This window comes from Prionailurus bengalensis, chromosome B3 (assembly GCF_016509475.1).
Source record: "Prionailurus bengalensis isolate Pbe53 chromosome B3, Fcat_Pben_1.1_paternal_pri, whole genome shotgun sequence".
In the NCBI taxonomy this organism is placed as follows: Eukaryota; Metazoa; Chordata; class Mammalia; order Carnivora; family Felidae; genus Prionailurus; species Prionailurus bengalensis.
This window is the reverse complement of record NC_057355.1, coordinates 52,254,067-52,272,867: the sequence shown is the minus strand read 5'-3', so window position 1 is coordinate 52,272,867 and position 18,801 is coordinate 52,254,067. Positions and strand designations below refer to the sequence as shown.

The following is an 18,801-nucleotide window of genomic DNA, read 5'->3' as shown; positions in this document are numbered from 1 at the left end:
TAAGCAAATTCTCCAACATTGTGACAGAAATGGCCTCAGTGTTTTCCCTCTCCTGCATAAAAGCACTTACTCGAAGGGTAATTTTTCATCATTTGGCTTGATGCATCGGACATAGTGGGGTGTGGTTGCATTGAGGGTTTCCATGAGCAAGTACAGAGAGCTGCGGAACTAGGAAACAAGGTCAGAGAAAAAATATGCTGAAATTTGATACTCATATCAAGGAAAACAAAAGGGCCAACCTTAGTAAATTAAGAAGAAGAGTTAGCTTCATGCATTAACATCTATTATGAAAGGTTTTAATCTGTGACTGTGAGTATTAGCATGTCCTATGTTCTGGACAGAATTCTGCTCTAACCAATTCTCCCAAATAGCAAGAACTTAGTAAATCATGTTATTGGGCACGTGGTTTTCTCAGGCCTGTGTGGCCTTGAAGGCTGAGGGATGATGACAATGAGCTGTGACTTTTCTTTGCATTTACGTATATACTAGATATGAACCAGGTCAGTGCCCATGTCCAGGCCTGGAATGTGGGCCCCACCACTGCCTGGCTCCCTGTGGGGCCTGGCCCCATCCTCAGGTACTTTCTGTGTACCTTGCTCCCCACTGTGGTCCGGAACTGCTTGTTGTTTGGCTTGATGACTGGCTTTGCAGATTTAAATGTGATCGCTGAACCGAAAGGGGAAGGAGGAACTGGATTTTCTTGAAAAAAGCTGGCACAGAGATGAAACTGGAAGGAACAGAGGGGATTTCAATGTCCAAAGGTGTTCACTCATAGTCAGCAGGTGATACAAACCTCATAAATGGTCATAAGAACCCCATGTAAAATGAGTTTAGCGGTCTCCACCAATCTCTACAGCCTAATCTGAATCCCACAAGAGGACCCTCCTCCCCCTGGATGATGCATAACTTCTTTCCAGGAATCTAAGCAGAGAGGCAATCCATGCAAATGTCTATATGTCATATTTATATTCCATATATATATTAGATATATATTAAATGTCTGTATGGACATTTACACAGTGGAGACATTTACTAGCCCTACCTCAGCTCATGCTGTTTCAACACCTGGACTCTCCTCCCTCCTACCTCATATTCGCATCCCTGTAAATCCAAACTCTACCCATTACTCAAGTTTCTATTAAAATATTTTCTAGCTCTACCCCATTCACTCGCTTCGATTAAATTTAAAACAAAGGTAAAAAAAAATTGTGCCCTGATTCAAATTAATTTCAATTTCTTCTACATAAAAAAAAATCTTTCACTTATGAGTGACTTCTAAGATATTCATTACTTTCTACCATGCATCAATGACTTCTTTAAATGTCTTAACTTCTTAGAGCAAAACTCATTTTTTTTTCTTTTAAATCAAACACTGACAATCTCCTTTGGGGGAGAATCACTGCCTAATATATCCTTGTATGCTCCAGCTGCAAAACCCGTGGATCTGTACTTCCCACGCCTCTGAGAGCTTTCGTGCTCAGCAGAGAGACCCATCTGTGCTTTGATGTGATCTGCATTCACCTTCCAGACCGGACCCCAGGGTATGCTTGGGGATGAGTAAGCAATTGGTGAATTAAATGAACTAATTTTGTACACAAGATGCAGGCCATTTCCACATTGAATTCTCTATCATAAATCGGTTTAATAACTGAAGTTGTCATGCCTGCGACTTCTATATGATTGTTAGTGGAAGTGTTCATGCTTATGTGGAAAACTGTCAAAATACTTGAATATGAACAAAGGCTTAGGGATCTTTCAAAAGAAGAAAAATAAATATGATCTAAACTGTTCACAAAATGAAGGCTTGTGTATGGAATATTCTTAGTCTCAACTATTAATAAGGAAATGTTCAAAGGGGAAAAGGAAAACCCAGAAGTCATTCCTTTGGTGACCCTACTCCTCACATAGAACTGTGGATTCGAGGAGCCTGCACATCTAAGCCAGCACTCCCTTCCCAGGTCACCCTCTCTCTGTCTTGCCCTGGTTTCTTTCATGTGCTTAGCACTACGTGCCATTGCTACTTATGTAGTTAGGGTATGTCATTCCCTCTAGAATAGTGAGCTTCATGAGGGCATGCATCCTGGCTGCCTTGCTCACTGCTATAACCAGAATCTAGGGCCAGTGCTTGGCACATGGTAGGTGCTATATACATATTTGTGAAAGAATGAATAAAATGTAAACTGTGGTCTTTTAACTGGTTATAGTAGCTATCCTTCCTCTCTGGCATCTGCATATTTGATTTCTGATATTGCACCTAGTGGAGATTTGTCTGCAAGCTGTCAGAAGCTTGGAACATGTTTTAGTCCCAATTCCAAAATAGTTATTTTTTCTAAGCATGAGCTACAGTTTGCCACTTCAAGACAGTACACATAACCACACACTTCTTACTCTTTCCTGATACACATATAGATCCATTTCAAGTTATATAATGAATAACATTAATTACCATCATAGGACCTTACAAACCTTGCTTGCTCTCAAGATTTCAACCAGCATATCATATACGGTATCTCTGTTCTTCTCAAGAAAACCTTCACATTTATATTCTACCTGTGCAGAGAAAGGATTTAATTATTGCCAAAGAAGCAAAAGCAGACAGCATCTAAGACCAAGGAGTTTTCCTCTTTTTCTAAGAATGAATAATGAAGGCACTAAAAAAGCAATCTTCTAAAAACAGATTCTGTTTCTGTTTATTACAGAAACTCTATCATATAAAACTTCGGAAGCTGGGAATATGTCACTTGCTGGAAAGAGCCAGGCTATCCCACTGCCTTGATTTCTAACTTGTCACTGATCACTCTGTATTCTTCTGCCAGTTCCCTCTAGCCACAGGTGACCAGTCATTCCCTGCAATGTCTGAAGTTAATACACACACAGGTCTAAGAAGACCAGGCTTAAGGTTCACTCTGCCTTAGGAGGAAAAAAAAGCCATCAGGAGGAAAAAAGCTCAGTGTTGTCCTTTGGGTTCAAACCAAAATACTATCCTAAATCAGCATTAATATGGTAGAAAATAAGATTTGTCTGACTACAAAACTTTCAAAGGCCACCAAAGCCCTTGAGGTCAGGTTAGAGTGGGTAAATGTTCACATTGCCTGAATTTGGCTTAGAAAAAGTCTCCACATGGCCCTTCCTGATCCATAAGGCTTCCTGAATCTCTCAAACAATAACATATCCAGGGTGGGTGCTTAAAAATTCAAACTCCAATAGTTTATGCCTCTAGTTTACATAGTTTATAATGTAATATCTACTTGTCATAAATTTTCATAAATTAGAAAATATGTTTAAAAATCAACATATGGAAATCTGTGGGATTTCTATACACCAAAATGAAGCAGCAGAAAGAGAAATCAAGGAATAGATCCCATTTACAATTGCACCAAAACCCATAAAATACCTAGGAATAAACCTAACCAAGAGGTAAAACATCTATATGCTGAAAACTATAGAAAGCTCATGAAAGAAACTGAAGAAGACACAAAAAAATGGAAAAACATTCCATGCTCATGGATTGGAATAACAAGTATCATTAAAATGTCGATACTACCCAAAGCAGTCTACATATTCAATGCAATCCCTATCAAAATAACACCAGCATTCTTCACAGAACAAACAATCCTAAAATTTGTATGGAACCAGAAAAGACATTGAATAGCCAAAGCTGGAGGCATCATAATTCTTGACTTCAAGCTGTATTACAAAGCTGTAATCATCAAGACAGTATGGTACTGGCACTAAAACAGGCACATAGATCAGTGGAACAGAGTAGAGAACCCAGAAATGGACCCACAAACATACGGCCAACTAATCTTTGACAAAGCAGGAAGGAATATCCAATGGAAAAAAGACAGTCTCTTCAGCAAATGGTGCTAGGAAAACTGGACAGCGACATGTAGAAGAATGAACATGGACCACTTTCTTACACCACACACAAAAATAATCTCAAAATGGATGAAAGACCTAAATATAAGACAGGAAACCATCAAAATCCTCAAGGAGAAAGCAGGCAACAACCTCTTTGACCTCAGACACAGCAACTTCTTACTAGACATGTCTCCCAAGGCAAGGGAAACAAAAGCAAAAATGAATTACTGGGACCTCATCAAGATAAAAAGCTTCTGCACGGCAAAGGAAGCAATCAACAAAACTAAAAGGCAACCAGTGGAATGGGAGAAGACATTTTCAAATGACATATCGGATAAAGGGTTAGTATTCAAAATCTATAAAGAACTTATCAAACTCAACACCCAAAGAACAAATAATTTAGTAAAGAAATGGGCAAAAGACATGAATAGACACTTTTCCAAAGAAGACATCCAGATGGCTAGCAGACATATGAAAAGATGTTCAACATCACTCATCATCAGGGAAATACAAATCAAAACCACAATGAGATACCCCCTTACACCTGTCAGAGTGACTAAAATTAACAATTCAGGAAACACTAGATATAGAGAAAGGGGAACCCTTTTGCACTGCTGGTGGGAATGCAAACTGGTACAGCTATTCTGGAAAACAGTGTGGAGGTTCCTCAAAAAATTAAAAACAGAAGTACCTTACAACCCAGCAACTGCACTACTAGGTATTTATCCAAAGGATATAAAAATGCTGATTGAAAGGGGGCACATGCACCCCAATGTTTATAGCAGTGTTAATGACAATAGTGAAAGTATGGAAAGAGCCTAAATGACCATCAATAGATGAATGTCTAAAGATGTGGTATGTATTATACATATATACATAAGCACTATAATATTACTCAGTGATCAAAAAGAATGAAATCTTAACCATTTGCAACAACATGGATGGAACTAGAGTGTATTATGCTAAGTGAAATATGTCAGCGAAAGATAAATATCATGTGACTTCACTCATATGTGGAATTTAAGAAATAGGCTGTAAGTGGGATGTTGAAGTCCCCTACTATTATGGTATTATTATCAATGAGTGTCTTTATGTTTGTGATCAACTGGTTTATATAGTTAGGTGCATCATGTTAGGGGCATGAATGTTTATAATTGTTACATCTTCTTGGTGGATAGACCCCTTAATTATGATATAATGCCCTTCTTCATCTCTTGTTACGGTCTTTATTTTAAAATGTAGATTGTGTGATAGAAGTATGGCTACTCTGGCTTTCTTTTGGTGACTATTAGCATGATAGATGGTTCTCCATTCCCTTACTTTCAATCTGAAGGTATCTTTAGGTCTAAAATGGGTCTTGTTTAGGTCTAGATGGATCTTGTTTTCTTATCCATTCTATTTATGCTATGTTTTTTGATTGGAGAGTTTAACCCATTGACATTTAGAGTGAGTACTGAAAGATATGAATTTATTGCCATCGTGCTGCCTGTAGAGTTGGAGTTTCTGGTGGTGTTCTCTGGTCCTTTCTAGTTTTTGTTGCTTTTTTGGTTTTGTTTTGCCTTTTATCCCCTCAGAGAGTCCCCCTTAAAATTTCTTGCAGGCCAGGTTTAGTGGTCACAGACTCCTTTAGTTTTAGTTTGTCTGGGAAACTCTTTATCGCTCCTATTTTGAATGACAGCCTTGCTGGATATATAATTCTGGGCTGCATATTTTTCTGATTCAGCACACTGAATATATCCTGCCACTTCTTTCTGGCCTGCCAAGTTTTTGTGGATAGGTCTGCTGTGAACCTCATCTGTCTTCCCTTATAGGTTAAGGACTTTTTTCCCTTGCTGCTTTCATAATTCTTTCTTTGTCTGTGTATTTTGTGAATTTGACTATATTATGCCTTGTTAATGGTTCGTTTTTGTTGAATTTAGTGGGAGCTCTTTGTGCTTCCTAGATTTTGATGCCTGTGTCTTTCTCCAGGTTAGGAAAGTTTTCTGCTATGATTTGCTCACATAAACCTTCTACCCCTTTTTTCTCTCTCTTCATCTTCTGGGACTCCTACGATTCGGATGTTTTTCTTTTTTAATGAGTCACTGAGTTCTCTAATTTTTTTTTAAATGTTTTTATTTTTGAGAGAGACAGAGTGTGAGCTGGGGAGAGGCAGAGAGAGAGGGAAACACAGAATCTGAAGTGGACTCCAGGTTCTGAGCTGTCAGCACAGAGCCCAACGCGAGGCTTGAACTTGTGAACTGCAAGATCATGACCTGAGCTGAAGTCAGATGCTTAACTGAGCCACTCAGGCAACCCCCTAGCTGTAATTTCTTCCTGATCTTTCTTTTGGGGTGAATTGCTTCGTTTTGTCACTTTGGAAGATGAAAAAGAGTTAATAAAATAAAAAATTAAAATTAAAAAAATTAAAAACACAAAAAATCAAATAAAGGAATCTAGATCCTAGGTGTATTTGGGTCTGGTTGTTGAAAGAAGTTGGATAGAATAGAGAGAAAAGGGAAAGAAAAAGAAGAGAAAAAAAGGATGAAAGTAAGAAAATGTTTAAAAAATTTTAAAAAGCCCCAATAAAACAGAATAAAATGAAATGAAGAAAATAAAATAGAATTTAAAATTTTACAAAAAAATAAAAAATATAGTAAAAAAGTTTTTAAATATTTTTTTAAAAAACAGAAAATAAATTTTTTCTCTTTCTGTATCCAAGAATAAGAAAAGAAACAAAAAAACTCAAATAGATGGACCAGCAAACATAATGAAATTACATCCAGTTTCCTCTAGAAATCAAACTCTGAAGCATTTTATAGTGTGTACACTAAACAGGCAGAGAGACTTCTGGTCATCCTCTAGGGCTTGGTTGGTGCAGTTGGATGGAGCTTGATGTAACAGCTCCGTTCTCTACTAGGTGGCACTGCTTAGTTTACTGGGGTGGATTGGTGTGGCACAGAGCACTTGTATGCAGATGCATGAGAGAGGTGAAAATGGCATCACCCAGCTTCCCAGTCTCTGGCACCAGAACTCTGAGCTCTCACTGATCAGCAATCAAGCACCCCTCCTTTGTCTCTGGCTTCTGTCCACTCCCCACTTCTACACTGTGTCCAAGCTGTCAGCCTGCCAGATGGCACTTCCCTCCTGAATTATATCTCAATGGGGCTGTGTTACCAAACCCCTCACTTCTAAGAGCCCTGTGGCTTCGACTTGCTCCAACCCTCTGGGGAAGGGTCTTGCTGGGCAACGACCAGGTGCTGGCTTGCCCCCCAGGAATGTTCATGTGGTCATGCTATTGCACAGTTTCAGAGATTGTGGCCAGGTGTCTGCCTGCCCCAGAAAAAGTTCATGGGATAGCACAGCAGCTGAGATTCAGAGATTATGGCAAAACACAACACACAACCAATGCCAGGTTTCACCTCACTCTGGTGTCTTTGTCCCAATACCAGCAAACATGGCTGTTCTCTGGGGTCTGCTGGGACCTTTGCCTGTGGGGACACTACAGCCTCTACCAAATGCCCTCCTAGCAGGGGAACAGCTTCTCCCTGTGTGGTCCACGGAGCCCTTGGACCTCCCTGTCTGCTTCTGGGGATTCGCCCTTCCCATCAGAGCACCACCACATATTGACTCTGCTCTACCTTGTTTCCAGAGTACTAATGGTATTGAAACGCTCTCCTTTCCCTTTCTCCCTTTCTGGTTCAGTCACTTGTGGGTGTTTCCACTCTTTTTCTTTCTCTCCAGCTACTTTTGGGGGAGTGCTTTTCCTGGACTCTCCCCCATTTTCTCAGTCCTCTCTCTGCAAAAACAGCTCCCTACCCTCCACGGCTTCTCTCTTCCCAACTGAACTCTCCGTGCCGTGTACCCGCCAAGTTCTGTGGCTTAAGTTATACAGATTGTTGGGTTAATCCTCACATCAATTTTCTAGGTGTACAAAATGGTTTGGTGCTGATCTAGCAGCATTTCAGTGACGAGAGAAGCCAAGAGCTTCCATGCTGCTCTGCCATCTTGGCCCCTCTCCCACTATATCAATTTTGTCTTTTTATTAAGGTACATTTGTTTCATAAAACATAGATCTATAAAGAAGAAAATAAAGACCACCCAGAAAACACAACATCTTCAGCCAACCTATGTTACCACTGTAATAAATATAACTGAATAACAAAGGAAAACCTCAAAAAAATATATAGCTTTCATTATAGAAAACAATTATGCTGCCTTGATTTTGACAACTTTATAGAGGAAATAAACTGATAAGAGACTAATGAATTCACAGTAAATCCAAAATCAGAAATGAGGTCCACTAGCACCACATTCATGTTTAAGGCAGTACCGTTGAAACTCATATTTTGCGATAAAAACAAAGACCGTTAAACACACACGCATGTATTCTTCATCACAGCTATATGCCGTGTGACTTGAATCTGATCAGAAAAGTTTCTGGCCTGCCTGCTGCCACCAGGGAACAGCTCCAGCACAGACAGCATTGCTCCAGACTTTCATTGTACCTTATCAGCAAAGTGCTGGATGATAAAGGATGTATTTGACATTCTGGGCTTTTCAAACAAAGCATTCTTGTTGACAAAATTATTGTATAGCTTTTGAAGCCAGTTTTCATCAGTTCCATGTGGTAACTGCAAGACAAAAGCAAACCAAATAGTAAGTAAGACAACTGGAGATGAAAGGTTAAGAAGCACAAAAAAGCACTAATTCTGACAAATCAAGTGAGCTGGAACCCCAGAGTGAGATGATTAGATCTGCAGCTGATTTTTATTATTTTTATTATTTTTAATGTTTATTTATTTTGGGGAGAGAGACAGACAGTGTGTGTGTGTGTATGTGTGTGTGTGTGTGTGTGTGTGTGTGTGTGTGTGTGTAGGGATGGGCAAAGAGAGAGAGGAAGATACAGAATTCAAAGCTGGTTCCAGGCTCTGAGCTGTCAGCACAGAGCCTGATGCGGGGCTCAAACTCACCAACTGTGAGACCATGACCTGAGTCAAAATCAGATACTTAACCGACTGAGCCACCCAGGTGCCCCTCCTTTTAATTTTTTTAATTTTTTAAAATTATTTTATTGATTATTTATTTTTTATTTTATTTATTTTTTAAATGCTTATTTATTTACTTTGAGTGAGAGAGAAAGAGAGGGAAGGAGAACATGAGTGGGGGAGGGGAAGAGAGAGGAGAGAGAGAATCCCAAGCAGGCCCCGCACTGTCAGCAGAGCCAGATGTGGGGCACGATGCCATGAACCATGAGAGGAACATGAGCCGAAATCAAGAGTCAGACGCCTGACTGAGCCACCCCAGGTGCCCCTATGGTTCCTTTTTATAAAGCAACTCTAGGCATACATCTGTCCTTGATCTTAACAATCTTTAGGGTGCCATTTAAACAGATATATCCATGTCTCTTTAGACAAACAAAATGTTATAAACTAGAAGGAAATGGACCTATAATGACTCAAGAACGAAGAAATTTATTTTTGCAAATTTGGCAGTATTCCTATTACTTCTTCTCAGAGAAGTCTAAAGGTTCAGGGGACAAATAGCATGGGTTCCATTACATGAATGTGACTTTTATTCTCCATTGAATGGGGAAAGACTGGCACCTAAATATAGTCCTCCCCACTTTGCCCAATCTCAGAAAAATAGATTTTCTTTTGTTTTACTGCTTAACTAATAACTACCTACTGAAACAAAGCTTAGTTGCAAAACTTGTTCTTGATGCTGGTGATTTGCAAGTGATCAATTATATTCAATCCACACTTAGTGAAGTTAATATCCCATTGTGCCCAAACAACTCCTGCATGCTTCTTCATGACATTGGTCACCTAGGGAATGTCTGTGTAGAGTAGGTACAAGTATTTCCTGGAGGCTACGTTGACCTATGCACCCTACCCTCATTAGATCATTCCGGAATGCTTTGACCTGATGCCAGCCCTTTAATCTTCTGTCACTGTGGTACCAGATAGGATAATTCATGAGTAAAACCATGGAATCAACAATTCTGGGGAGAAAATGCCAGTAACTCTTCAATAGTATGTTTTTTTTTTTTTTTGGAAGAAATAAATCTCTGGAGAGGAAACTAAATCTATGTTTAAGCATCATAATACAATCTTTAAACCAAAAACAAAATACTGCCCTGGGGATTATTTGTCCCTGAGGTCCCATGAGGAACATTGCTAGGCTGCCCCACTGTTAAGTTGCTCCTCCCAGAAGGACATAACAACAGTAGAACGCTTCTTTCAAATTATATGATGTTGATTTTTCAGCTACACCTCCAAATGGATGACTCACAAGAATGAGGAAACAAAAGAAAACTCAATTCTTGTTAGTCATTAACAAGTGGCATGAAGTCACCTGCCATTTTCCGGTCCATTCTACATACCCCTAGGTGCTCAAAGGGCTCCCCCTTGCTGGACATGGCCTGAGAGGTTGTGCGTGTTACCCAATGGTGGGCTACACATGCTGAGGGCGAGGCTCACCCGGCCCTCTGCTGTTCCTGCTACGGACTCCTGTCCCAGCATTAATACTCAACCAAATGGGTAACACATCTGAAATTTAAATGTACATTTAAAAATCCATTTTGTAATATTCTCATTTGTTACCACTTGGAAGTTGAAAAAAAAAAAATAAGTTACCAAGCATTCTTCATCCAGTAGCTCCAAAATGCCCATTTTTGCTTCAATCAAGTCAATAACTGGTTGGTTGTCATAAAAATCTATCAGAGTCCAAGGGATATCTTCCTTCATATATTCTTCTTGTTCAAGTTTAAAGACATGCTGGAAATCCAGAAGTTAATAGAGAAAATAAAACAAAACATTAAAGTGTGCTTCCAAAGTCTAGGACATAAGCCTCTGGAAAATACAGACACCCGACTGGTTTGCAGTATTTAAGGAAGACCCTGAGGTACAGGCAGCCCTCCTTATCCATGATCAATGTTGTCAAGTTCCTAACGTGAGTCTAGCCGTCATCCTCCCACCTGGTCTGAGTGGAACCCCACATGCTGTTTACCCAACACCCAGCATACTCAGGGTGGTCCTGCAACCCCTCCCTGCTCATAGCACTGCTGGTATCCAAGAAAGAGGCAGCCTCTCTGGCCGGTGGAAGCCAGCCTGCTCGCAAATGCTGGCTGTGGGGCCAGTGTGAGAAGCCAACAACATGGAGAGCTTTGTTCACTCCTTGTTCAGGCCCTAAAGGTATCAGGGAGGCTTCCCAGAGGACAGGCTCATCCTGGCTACACGTGGGGGGAGGGGAGGGGCAGTGAGGAGAAGAAGCCCAATTGGAAGCTGAGAAACAAATGACTCTCAGACCAGAGACAGCACAGTAGTGAGGGGACTAAGGGGAATGCAAAGAATGGTGGGGTGACTTCAAGTGAGCTACGTAGCATATCTACCTGGAATAAACCTTACTTGTAGTTATTAAATGTTAAACTTCCAGGGAATCCTTGAGAAAATACAAATTTGCAAGGGGATGAAATTCAACAGTATACATGGATTTATTCCAAAGTGAGGAAAAGGAAAGAAAAGAAACATTTAATGAGTATGAGTCAGTGTTAGGTCTTCTCCTTACAACATTACACAGGCAGAGACTACTGACCCAGTTTTAAAAAAGAGGAAACTGAGGCTCTGAGCCCAAGGTCCCAAAGGAAGAATGTGAGAGAGCTGAGATTCAAACCATCTCAGCTCTCAGGACAGGAGCAGGTGGGTTACAGCACTGAGAGGGGCAGGTACAAGGATAAAGAGGCTTGCAGGGCCGTGGAAACTAAATTATTCAGTCTAACTGCACAGAGGGTCTGTGAGCAAGCACAGGAGGCGATGAACTGAAGCTGAGCAGCTGGCCAGGGGCCTAGAAAAACAGGAAAGGGATGGGCAAGTATGATTTCAAGATATGGCCACAAGGTGGTGCAGTGACCCAGCGTGTGGCTCCTTCACTACTCTGGAGAGGTGAGGAGAGAGAGGCTCTTTGGCTCGCATGCAGGGTTGAGAAGTAGGCAGAAAAGAAAGAAGGCAGAAAAGTCACCTACCAGGTTAAACTGCTGTTGCAGCTTCTCATTAGCGTAATTGATGCAAAACTGTTCAAAGCTGTTCACATCAAAGGTTTCAAAACTGAAATATGGTTTAAACAAGTTAAAACATTTCTTGAAGGGCACACACATTTGTTTATAGCTCAGTATTTTTTGATGAACTTCACAGTTTAGAAGTTTGCTATGTTTTCTGCAAATTAAAAAATTTTTTTTTCAACTTTTTTATTTATTTTTGGGACAGAGAGAGACAGAGCATGAGCAGGGGAGGGGCAGAGAGAGAGGGAGACACAGAATCAGAAACAGGCTCCAGGCTCTGAGCGATCAGCCCAGAGCCTGATGCGGGGCTCGAACTCACAGACCGTGAGATCGTGACCTGGCTGAAGTCAGACGCTTAACCGACTGCGCCACCCAGGCACCCTTCTGCAAATTTTAAATATGCCTCACAACTTTTGGTTTTAATATCCTGGCAGGTTACAAATCATCTTTTTCCAAGCTGCCTCTCCAAGGAATCTGGTGTGTACAAGGCACCAACCCTGAAGCAGGCCTTCCAGAAGGCTGGTCACAAGAGGATGCATCATTTGATTCACACAACAGCACTGACACCCAATTATCTTCTCTTTGTCGATGAGGAAATGGGACTCTGAGAGATTAAGAAAGGTGCCTGAGGTCACGCAGCGACTATGAGCCTGCCTGACTACAAGGCCCATGCTTTCAGGTCAAAGGCAATGCTGTTTCCTGTTCGCTCACTCTTTGTTGCACAGCTGCCTCCTCAAGGCCTGGCTTCATAGTTCTTGGAGGACAAGGGCGAGGTCATTCGATGGCCCACAGCCCAGCAGACCCCATCGGGTCTACTTTTAGACTTTAAATACTTATCTCTGGAGTTGCAAGCTCAAGACTGGAGAGGAGGCAGGCGGTGACAGAAACAGGGAGCGGGCTGGAGACAGCACTACAGTGAGCCTTACCGCAGGCTACCACAAGCAGGCTGTCCTGCGGCAGCAGCTGCAACTCCGTTCCATCTGCCGTGACCATGATTAACGCAGGTCTGAATGCCAGACGGCTCGACTCACAAGAGAAGCTGAAAATCTGGACTCACATGTGAATTCTCTCACCCTGTAAGCGGTGATGTGGGCTGGACAAAACACAGCACCGACTTTTGCCTCCCAGCCAGGTGAACGCTTCTGCCAGGAGCGCTCCTGCACTGCAGGTATGAGGGTCAGGGCCTATGACCTCACTTAACCCTAACAATGCCCCATGTGCAGGACCAGCCAGACCCACCATTACACCTGAGGGCCAGAGGCCAAAGCAGCGAGTAGTGCCAGACATGCAATTTGACCCCAGCTCTTAGTGCCTCCAAAGCCTTGGTTCTTAATTGCTTTAATTCTGAGTGGTTCCTGCCAACTCCAACCACAGGTTCCCTGGGAACCTCACTTGACTGAGCTAGTTTGGCTCAGGTTAGAATTCCAGGGTAGGTTGAGGGCCTGGATTGCACTCTGGACAGCTTCAGGGTGATCAGAGCAGGAGCAGAACCCACACAGCTCTTGATGATCCCATTCCACATATACCCTCAGAAGCCCAGGGCCGGTCTGGAAACGGTGGACAGACCAGCGCTAGGCCAGGGGGAGAGTCCAAAGGGCCTTGTTATGCTCCTCAGCCCATAGCCAGGGCCAAAAGCAAGGCTTTCTAGAGCAGGGATGGAATATCAAATATTATTATTTTCCTGCCCTCTCCCTGCCTACTCCCTCTCCCCAAAATGGGCCCTCAGATCTAAAGTTCAAAAGCCATGGGAAGACCAAAATCTATGACTTAAAATGCCAGAAGCACATCAGCTACAACATTTCACATTTAAATGATGCTTATGGTTCTTAAGGCGACTTCACAATTTCTTCCATTTGGTCTTCAGAATAACCCTATGAGAGAGGTCCCATCTTACAGATGCAGAAACTGAGGTTTAGAGAGGTCTTGGACTCTCTCAGGGCCACACAACTGGTTTGCTGCCATGCTTGCTCCCAGGGTTCTGCCTCCTAGCCCCAGGCCCTTCCCACTCTGGATCCAGAGCACATAGACCAACCCCAGCATATAGCTCCAGACCCCAGCCCGACTGGCTGGGGAACCACAAGTCTTCATGTTGTTCTGAGCAGACACCTCCAGACTCACAGCTTTTCAGCGCTGCTAACTTTTACTTTGGGGCTGCTGTATTTCCAGGTGGAATTGAGCCCCGTTCCCTCAAAGGCTGCATGGTGTGCATGAGCAAGGGCTGATCCACGTGAGCTTACCAGATGGAGAAAGTAGTGAAAGGATCCGCCCCAGGCGGCAGCACTGTTACTTAGAGAAGAGCTTATTCCTTTCTTTTTTTCTTTTTCTTCTTCTTTTTTTTTTTTTTTTAGAAGGCATTGTTAATTCATGGATGGCGGCAAGTACGCTTTTAGAATTTCTGAAGAGGAACTTAATTTTTAAATTTTAATTTAAAGTATACTCTAACAAGTTCTTATAAATTTATAGTTACTCCTGTCTCTGATTTGCTCACTGAACCAAAACTTCAAATTCCTTATGATAGTGGTCTTCGTGGATCTGCTGCCTGCCAGCCATTCTCCTCCACACCGAGGTTCGTACTCAGCTGCCCTCCTCCCCCCACCCCCAAACCTCCAGCACATCCATCTGCTCATTTGCTTATTCCCATCACAAGAACCCTCTCAATCTCTAATTACCTGCCTGCCTCTTCCACTAAGATTAAATCCCAAGAGGACAAGGGCCATGTCCCTATTCCATTCACCAATCACACACGTGATTGTGCTGGATAAATGGAATAATATACCCTAAAGGACTATTTATTTTTAACACATTAAAAAACACAGAAGAGAGATTACTGTAACAATCATGTATTTACACCACAATGAAAGAGACCATTGTTAAATAAGACTATTAGTTTTTAAAAGCCTACTTAGGTTGAGGCACCTGGGTGGCTTAGATGGTAAAGCGTCTGACTCTTGATTTTGGCTCAGGTCATGATCTTTCAGTTTGTGAGACTGAGCCTTAAGTTGGTCTCTGCCCTGACAGCACAGAGCCTGCTTGGGATTCTCTCCCTCCCTCTCTCTATCCCTCCCCTACCCCTCTCCCTATCTCAAATAAAAAACATTAAAAAAAAAAACCACTTTAAAAGTCTACTTAGATTTTTACTGGCTGCTCAAATCCTCTTTTTAGAACAAGACAAGGTAAATCATTTATTAGACCATCCCAGTGATGTATCAGTATTTTAGAACTGTTGACACATGCTATTAATTGGGAGTCACATGCATTAACTCAGAATCTAAATTAAACAAAGTAACTCCCTTGAGGCATTGTCTCACATTAAACTATGGGAAAGCGGTTTCTCTGTACCTGGGTAAAAGTTCAACAGCATCATGGCCCATCTGCTTCCTCCCTCCTCCAGCAGGCCGGGGTAGGGGTGCCTAGAGCCGGGCTCTCCTCTTTGTATGGGAAAGAGAGGTTGGGCTGCTTCTCACAGGGTGTGGGGGAACACTCCCCAAGCCAGGTGGGATACTCTGTGATGCCTCAAATGGAATAATCTGCCCCTTCCCACACGGAGAAACCAGGATTGGTCCTGGGAGGGGTGAGGCATTGGGTATTTAAGGCCAGGTGTTGACAAACAGAAGCCTGAGTTCCACCAACCCTCAGAGCCTGCTCCCACGCTGGTCTGTCCTCACTTACTCACACTCTGGGGACTCTGTGGGCATCTGGAGCATGTGTTTGGCCTGGGATTTAGAAAAGGAAGACTGGGCAAAGAGGAGGAAAAGCGCCTCCAGTGTGGTGGGAACTTGGTCCCCAACAGTATTAGAAGAGCTGGAGAAGGGCTGGGGTCCGACAACAGAAGAGGATTCTGGTGTGAGAAGCTGGCTGGTCAAAAGCCTGGGTTTGGGTCGACCTAGGACCCTGTGAACATGAGCAAGGTCCAGAACGTCTGGGAATGTCATTTTGCCCCTTTGAAATGGGAAAGGTGTGTCAGGGCTCCACATCTCAGACATGAGCAGGAATTTCACACAGCACTGGGCTCTCCCACCAACAGAGCAACCGCGAACACATTTCTGAGTCTAAGCCTTGGTTGTTTCCTTTCTGTTTGAAAAGTGAGAAAGCACATGAAAACCATCCAGCACAGTAGCTAGCATATGGTGAGCTCTTGATGTCAGCCATTATTAATTCAGCACTGATTTAATACACTCTACATAAAACACACTGGAGCCCAGGGGACCATACTTAACATTCATACATGCAAACAGAGAGAAGACCACCTTTCTGATCATGTGAAACACAAAAAAGGAACGAGAACAAAATGATCTAAAAATAATGAGCATTTGACATTTAAATGACAAAAGACAGGCTCACAGAAGAGAATCTTACCCATAAATGTCCAAAACACCAATAAAAGTGTGCTGCTTGCCTGAAAACTGCAACGCTTGGTTAATTCTGTCCACAATGAAGTTGAACAGGTGAGCGTAGATCTTTTTGGCCAGTGCATCCCTGGCATTGACAGCTTGGGGCCTGGTCATGGGTTTTACCACCGTCTCAGAGGTTGTAATGATTTTCCGATTGCATAGCCACTGAGCAAATTTGCTACTCTCCAGGCCAAGGAGCTCACAAAACACCTCCAGGTGAGTGTCATCCTCCTTCAAAAACAAGCACAAACCCCATCAGGGCCATCTGGCTATCCAACCCAGCTCCAGCCCACCCAGCAGGGGCCCCTCGGCCTCCATCTGGGCCTATGTGAGAGACAAGGATGAACTGGCGTGAGAATCACCAGGCCTCATGAGACAGAGGCAAGCCTGGGAGGAAGGCAGGAGAGGCCACAGCAGCATGGGGCCTGCACATGGCCTTGGCAGTCCTGGGCTGCATCCCACCTGGATTTTCATTCTGGCCAAAGAATGTCAGGGGTGAGTAAGGCCACGAAGGCAATCCTCCCCTTTCTGTGCATGTGGACACAGCCTCAAGGTCCCTCTCTTTCCTTTGCAAGATGCCAGGGCCACCTGCCATTGCACGTTCACTCACTCTGTCCCTCCCTGTGTGCTCGGGTTTTGCATGGGAGGTCTTAGTCCTAAGGTACCTAGATGTCATCGTCAGAGCACCCGGTGGGGTCCCTTCACAGAGCTGGCTTCTCAGCTGACAGGGTGAATGTGTCAAAGACTTTTCCTGGACACACAAAGTAAATCTTGCTTCTCTCCCAGCTGGGGCATGAGAGCTGCCCCATTGGTCAGCAGACAAGGAAAGGTCTGTTTCTGTTTGTCCTCAACCAGCATGGACAAGGAGTCCTTGTCACTTGGCAAGGAGGTGTGAACCCTGTGACTGAGCAGTATCATTCCTCTCTGGCAAGGGAACTTCTGAGGCAGGCTAATCTGTAGAATCATCACAGGCAATCAGAAAACCATGTGGTTGTACTTAAAAAGCATCAGATTACAGTGGAGCATAGAACCTAAAAAGTCCCAGTACCTCCTTAATGTCCACCCACACCCCTTCTGACCAACATTCCAGGAACACAAAGCTTTTACTCGGGCACCTGACCTCTTCAGTGTGTAGCAGACTGCTAGAGTCATGGGTCTTCTTCCTTCCAAGAAGGAACTAAACCATCTGAGTCAAAAACATTCAGCTACAGGTCCTGCCACAGGGGGAAGGAAAGGGGCAACAATTCTTAAAAAGGTGACTTCATCTAGATTGTATTTGCCTGATATTTCAAGTTTCTGATGCAAACAAATGGTATGTATATTCCAAAGATAGGACCAATAATTATAGAACTCTAATTTGCTATGAAGATTCTACATCTTGGGGCACCTGGGTGGCTCAGTCAGTTAAGCATCCAACTCTTGGTTTCAGTTCAGGTCATGATCTCACAGTTTTGTGAGTTTGAGCCCCACATCAGGCTCAGCACTGGCAGTGTGAAGCCTGCTTGGGATTCTCTCTCTCTTCCTCTCTCTCTGCCCCTCCCCTACTCATGCTGTTTCTGTCTCTCTCAAAATAAGTAAGTAAAATTTCAATAAAGGAGATTATACATCTTTTTCGAGGACTTTGTCTCCTTAGATTGATAAACAAAGGATTTTTAGTCTAGTGGTTTTAACTCTTCCTCCAAAATACTACCTTCATAACAAACTTCATGGGACAGAGTTCAATGCAAGGGCAATTGTTGGGTGGAAATCACACCTTTAGTCTAAGGAGTTTGAAAAGAACGCGTGCAGAAGCCCATTCCACGGAGGTACATGGGAAGGTACAGAAGGAGAAAGAACACCCACCACATGCACAAGAGGCTCCTACCCAGGCCTACTATCCCCTCTCCCAGAAGCTCCCAGTCTCATGTGAACTGACTAACCCAATGAGGGCTGGACACTGGTGGGATGGGAGGGGCACTTAGTGTGAGAGCTTGAGGAGAGGGAGGAAAATTACTTCCTGGTCAAAGGACAACAGAACTGAGGCACTGAGCCAAAAACTACATGCTCCATCCACTCTGTTTGGTTCTCTTCTGCCCTAAACTTCAGGTACCAGAGAGCCAAGAAATTACCAGTGTACTGTCACCATGAGTCTTTCGGAGAACATGAAAATGGACACTGTTAGATCATGAACTGAATGCTTCCTCCAAAAATTCATATTTTGAAGCCCTAACCTCCAGTGTGACAGTATTTGGAGTAGGGCCCGTGGGAGGGGACTGTGTTCAGATGAGGTCATAAGGGTGGGACCCCATGATGGAATCAGTACCCTTCTTAGAAGAAGAAGAGACCAGAGCTCTCTCTCTCTCTCTCCCTCTTTCTGCTGTGAGGACACCGCAAACAGGAGGCTATCTGCAAGCCAGGAAGAGAGCCATCATCAGGAGCTCAACCATGCTGGCATCCCGATCTCAGACTTTCAGGACTATGAGAAAACCACTTCCTGTTGTTGAAGCCATCTAGCCTATGCTGTTTTGTTATGGT

The 18,801-nt window shown here is 43.1% G+C and overlaps 1 protein-coding gene across 1 annotated transcript in view; it reads right to left on the bottom strand.

Annotated features, from left to right (window-relative positions):
- MYO5C (myosin VC) overlaps positions 1 to 18,801 on the bottom strand; it is a 117,890-nt gene that overhangs the window by 58,888 nt on the left and 40,201 nt on the right. Inside the window, exons 11-17 of the mRNA XM_043554512.1 lie at positions 16,253 to 16,518; positions 11,861 to 11,942; positions 10,476 to 10,616; positions 8,346 to 8,471; positions 2,467 to 2,550; positions 593 to 727; positions 71 to 168 (exon numbers count right to left, since the gene is read on the bottom strand). Coding sequence (XP_043410447.1) covers positions 71 to 168; positions 593 to 727; positions 2,467 to 2,550; positions 8,346 to 8,471; positions 10,476 to 10,616; positions 11,861 to 11,942; positions 16,253 to 16,518 — 932 coding nt within the window. The remainder of the gene's footprint in view (positions 1 to 70; positions 169 to 592; positions 728 to 2,466; positions 2,551 to 8,345; positions 8,472 to 10,475; positions 10,617 to 11,860; positions 11,943 to 16,252; positions 16,519 to 18,801) is intronic.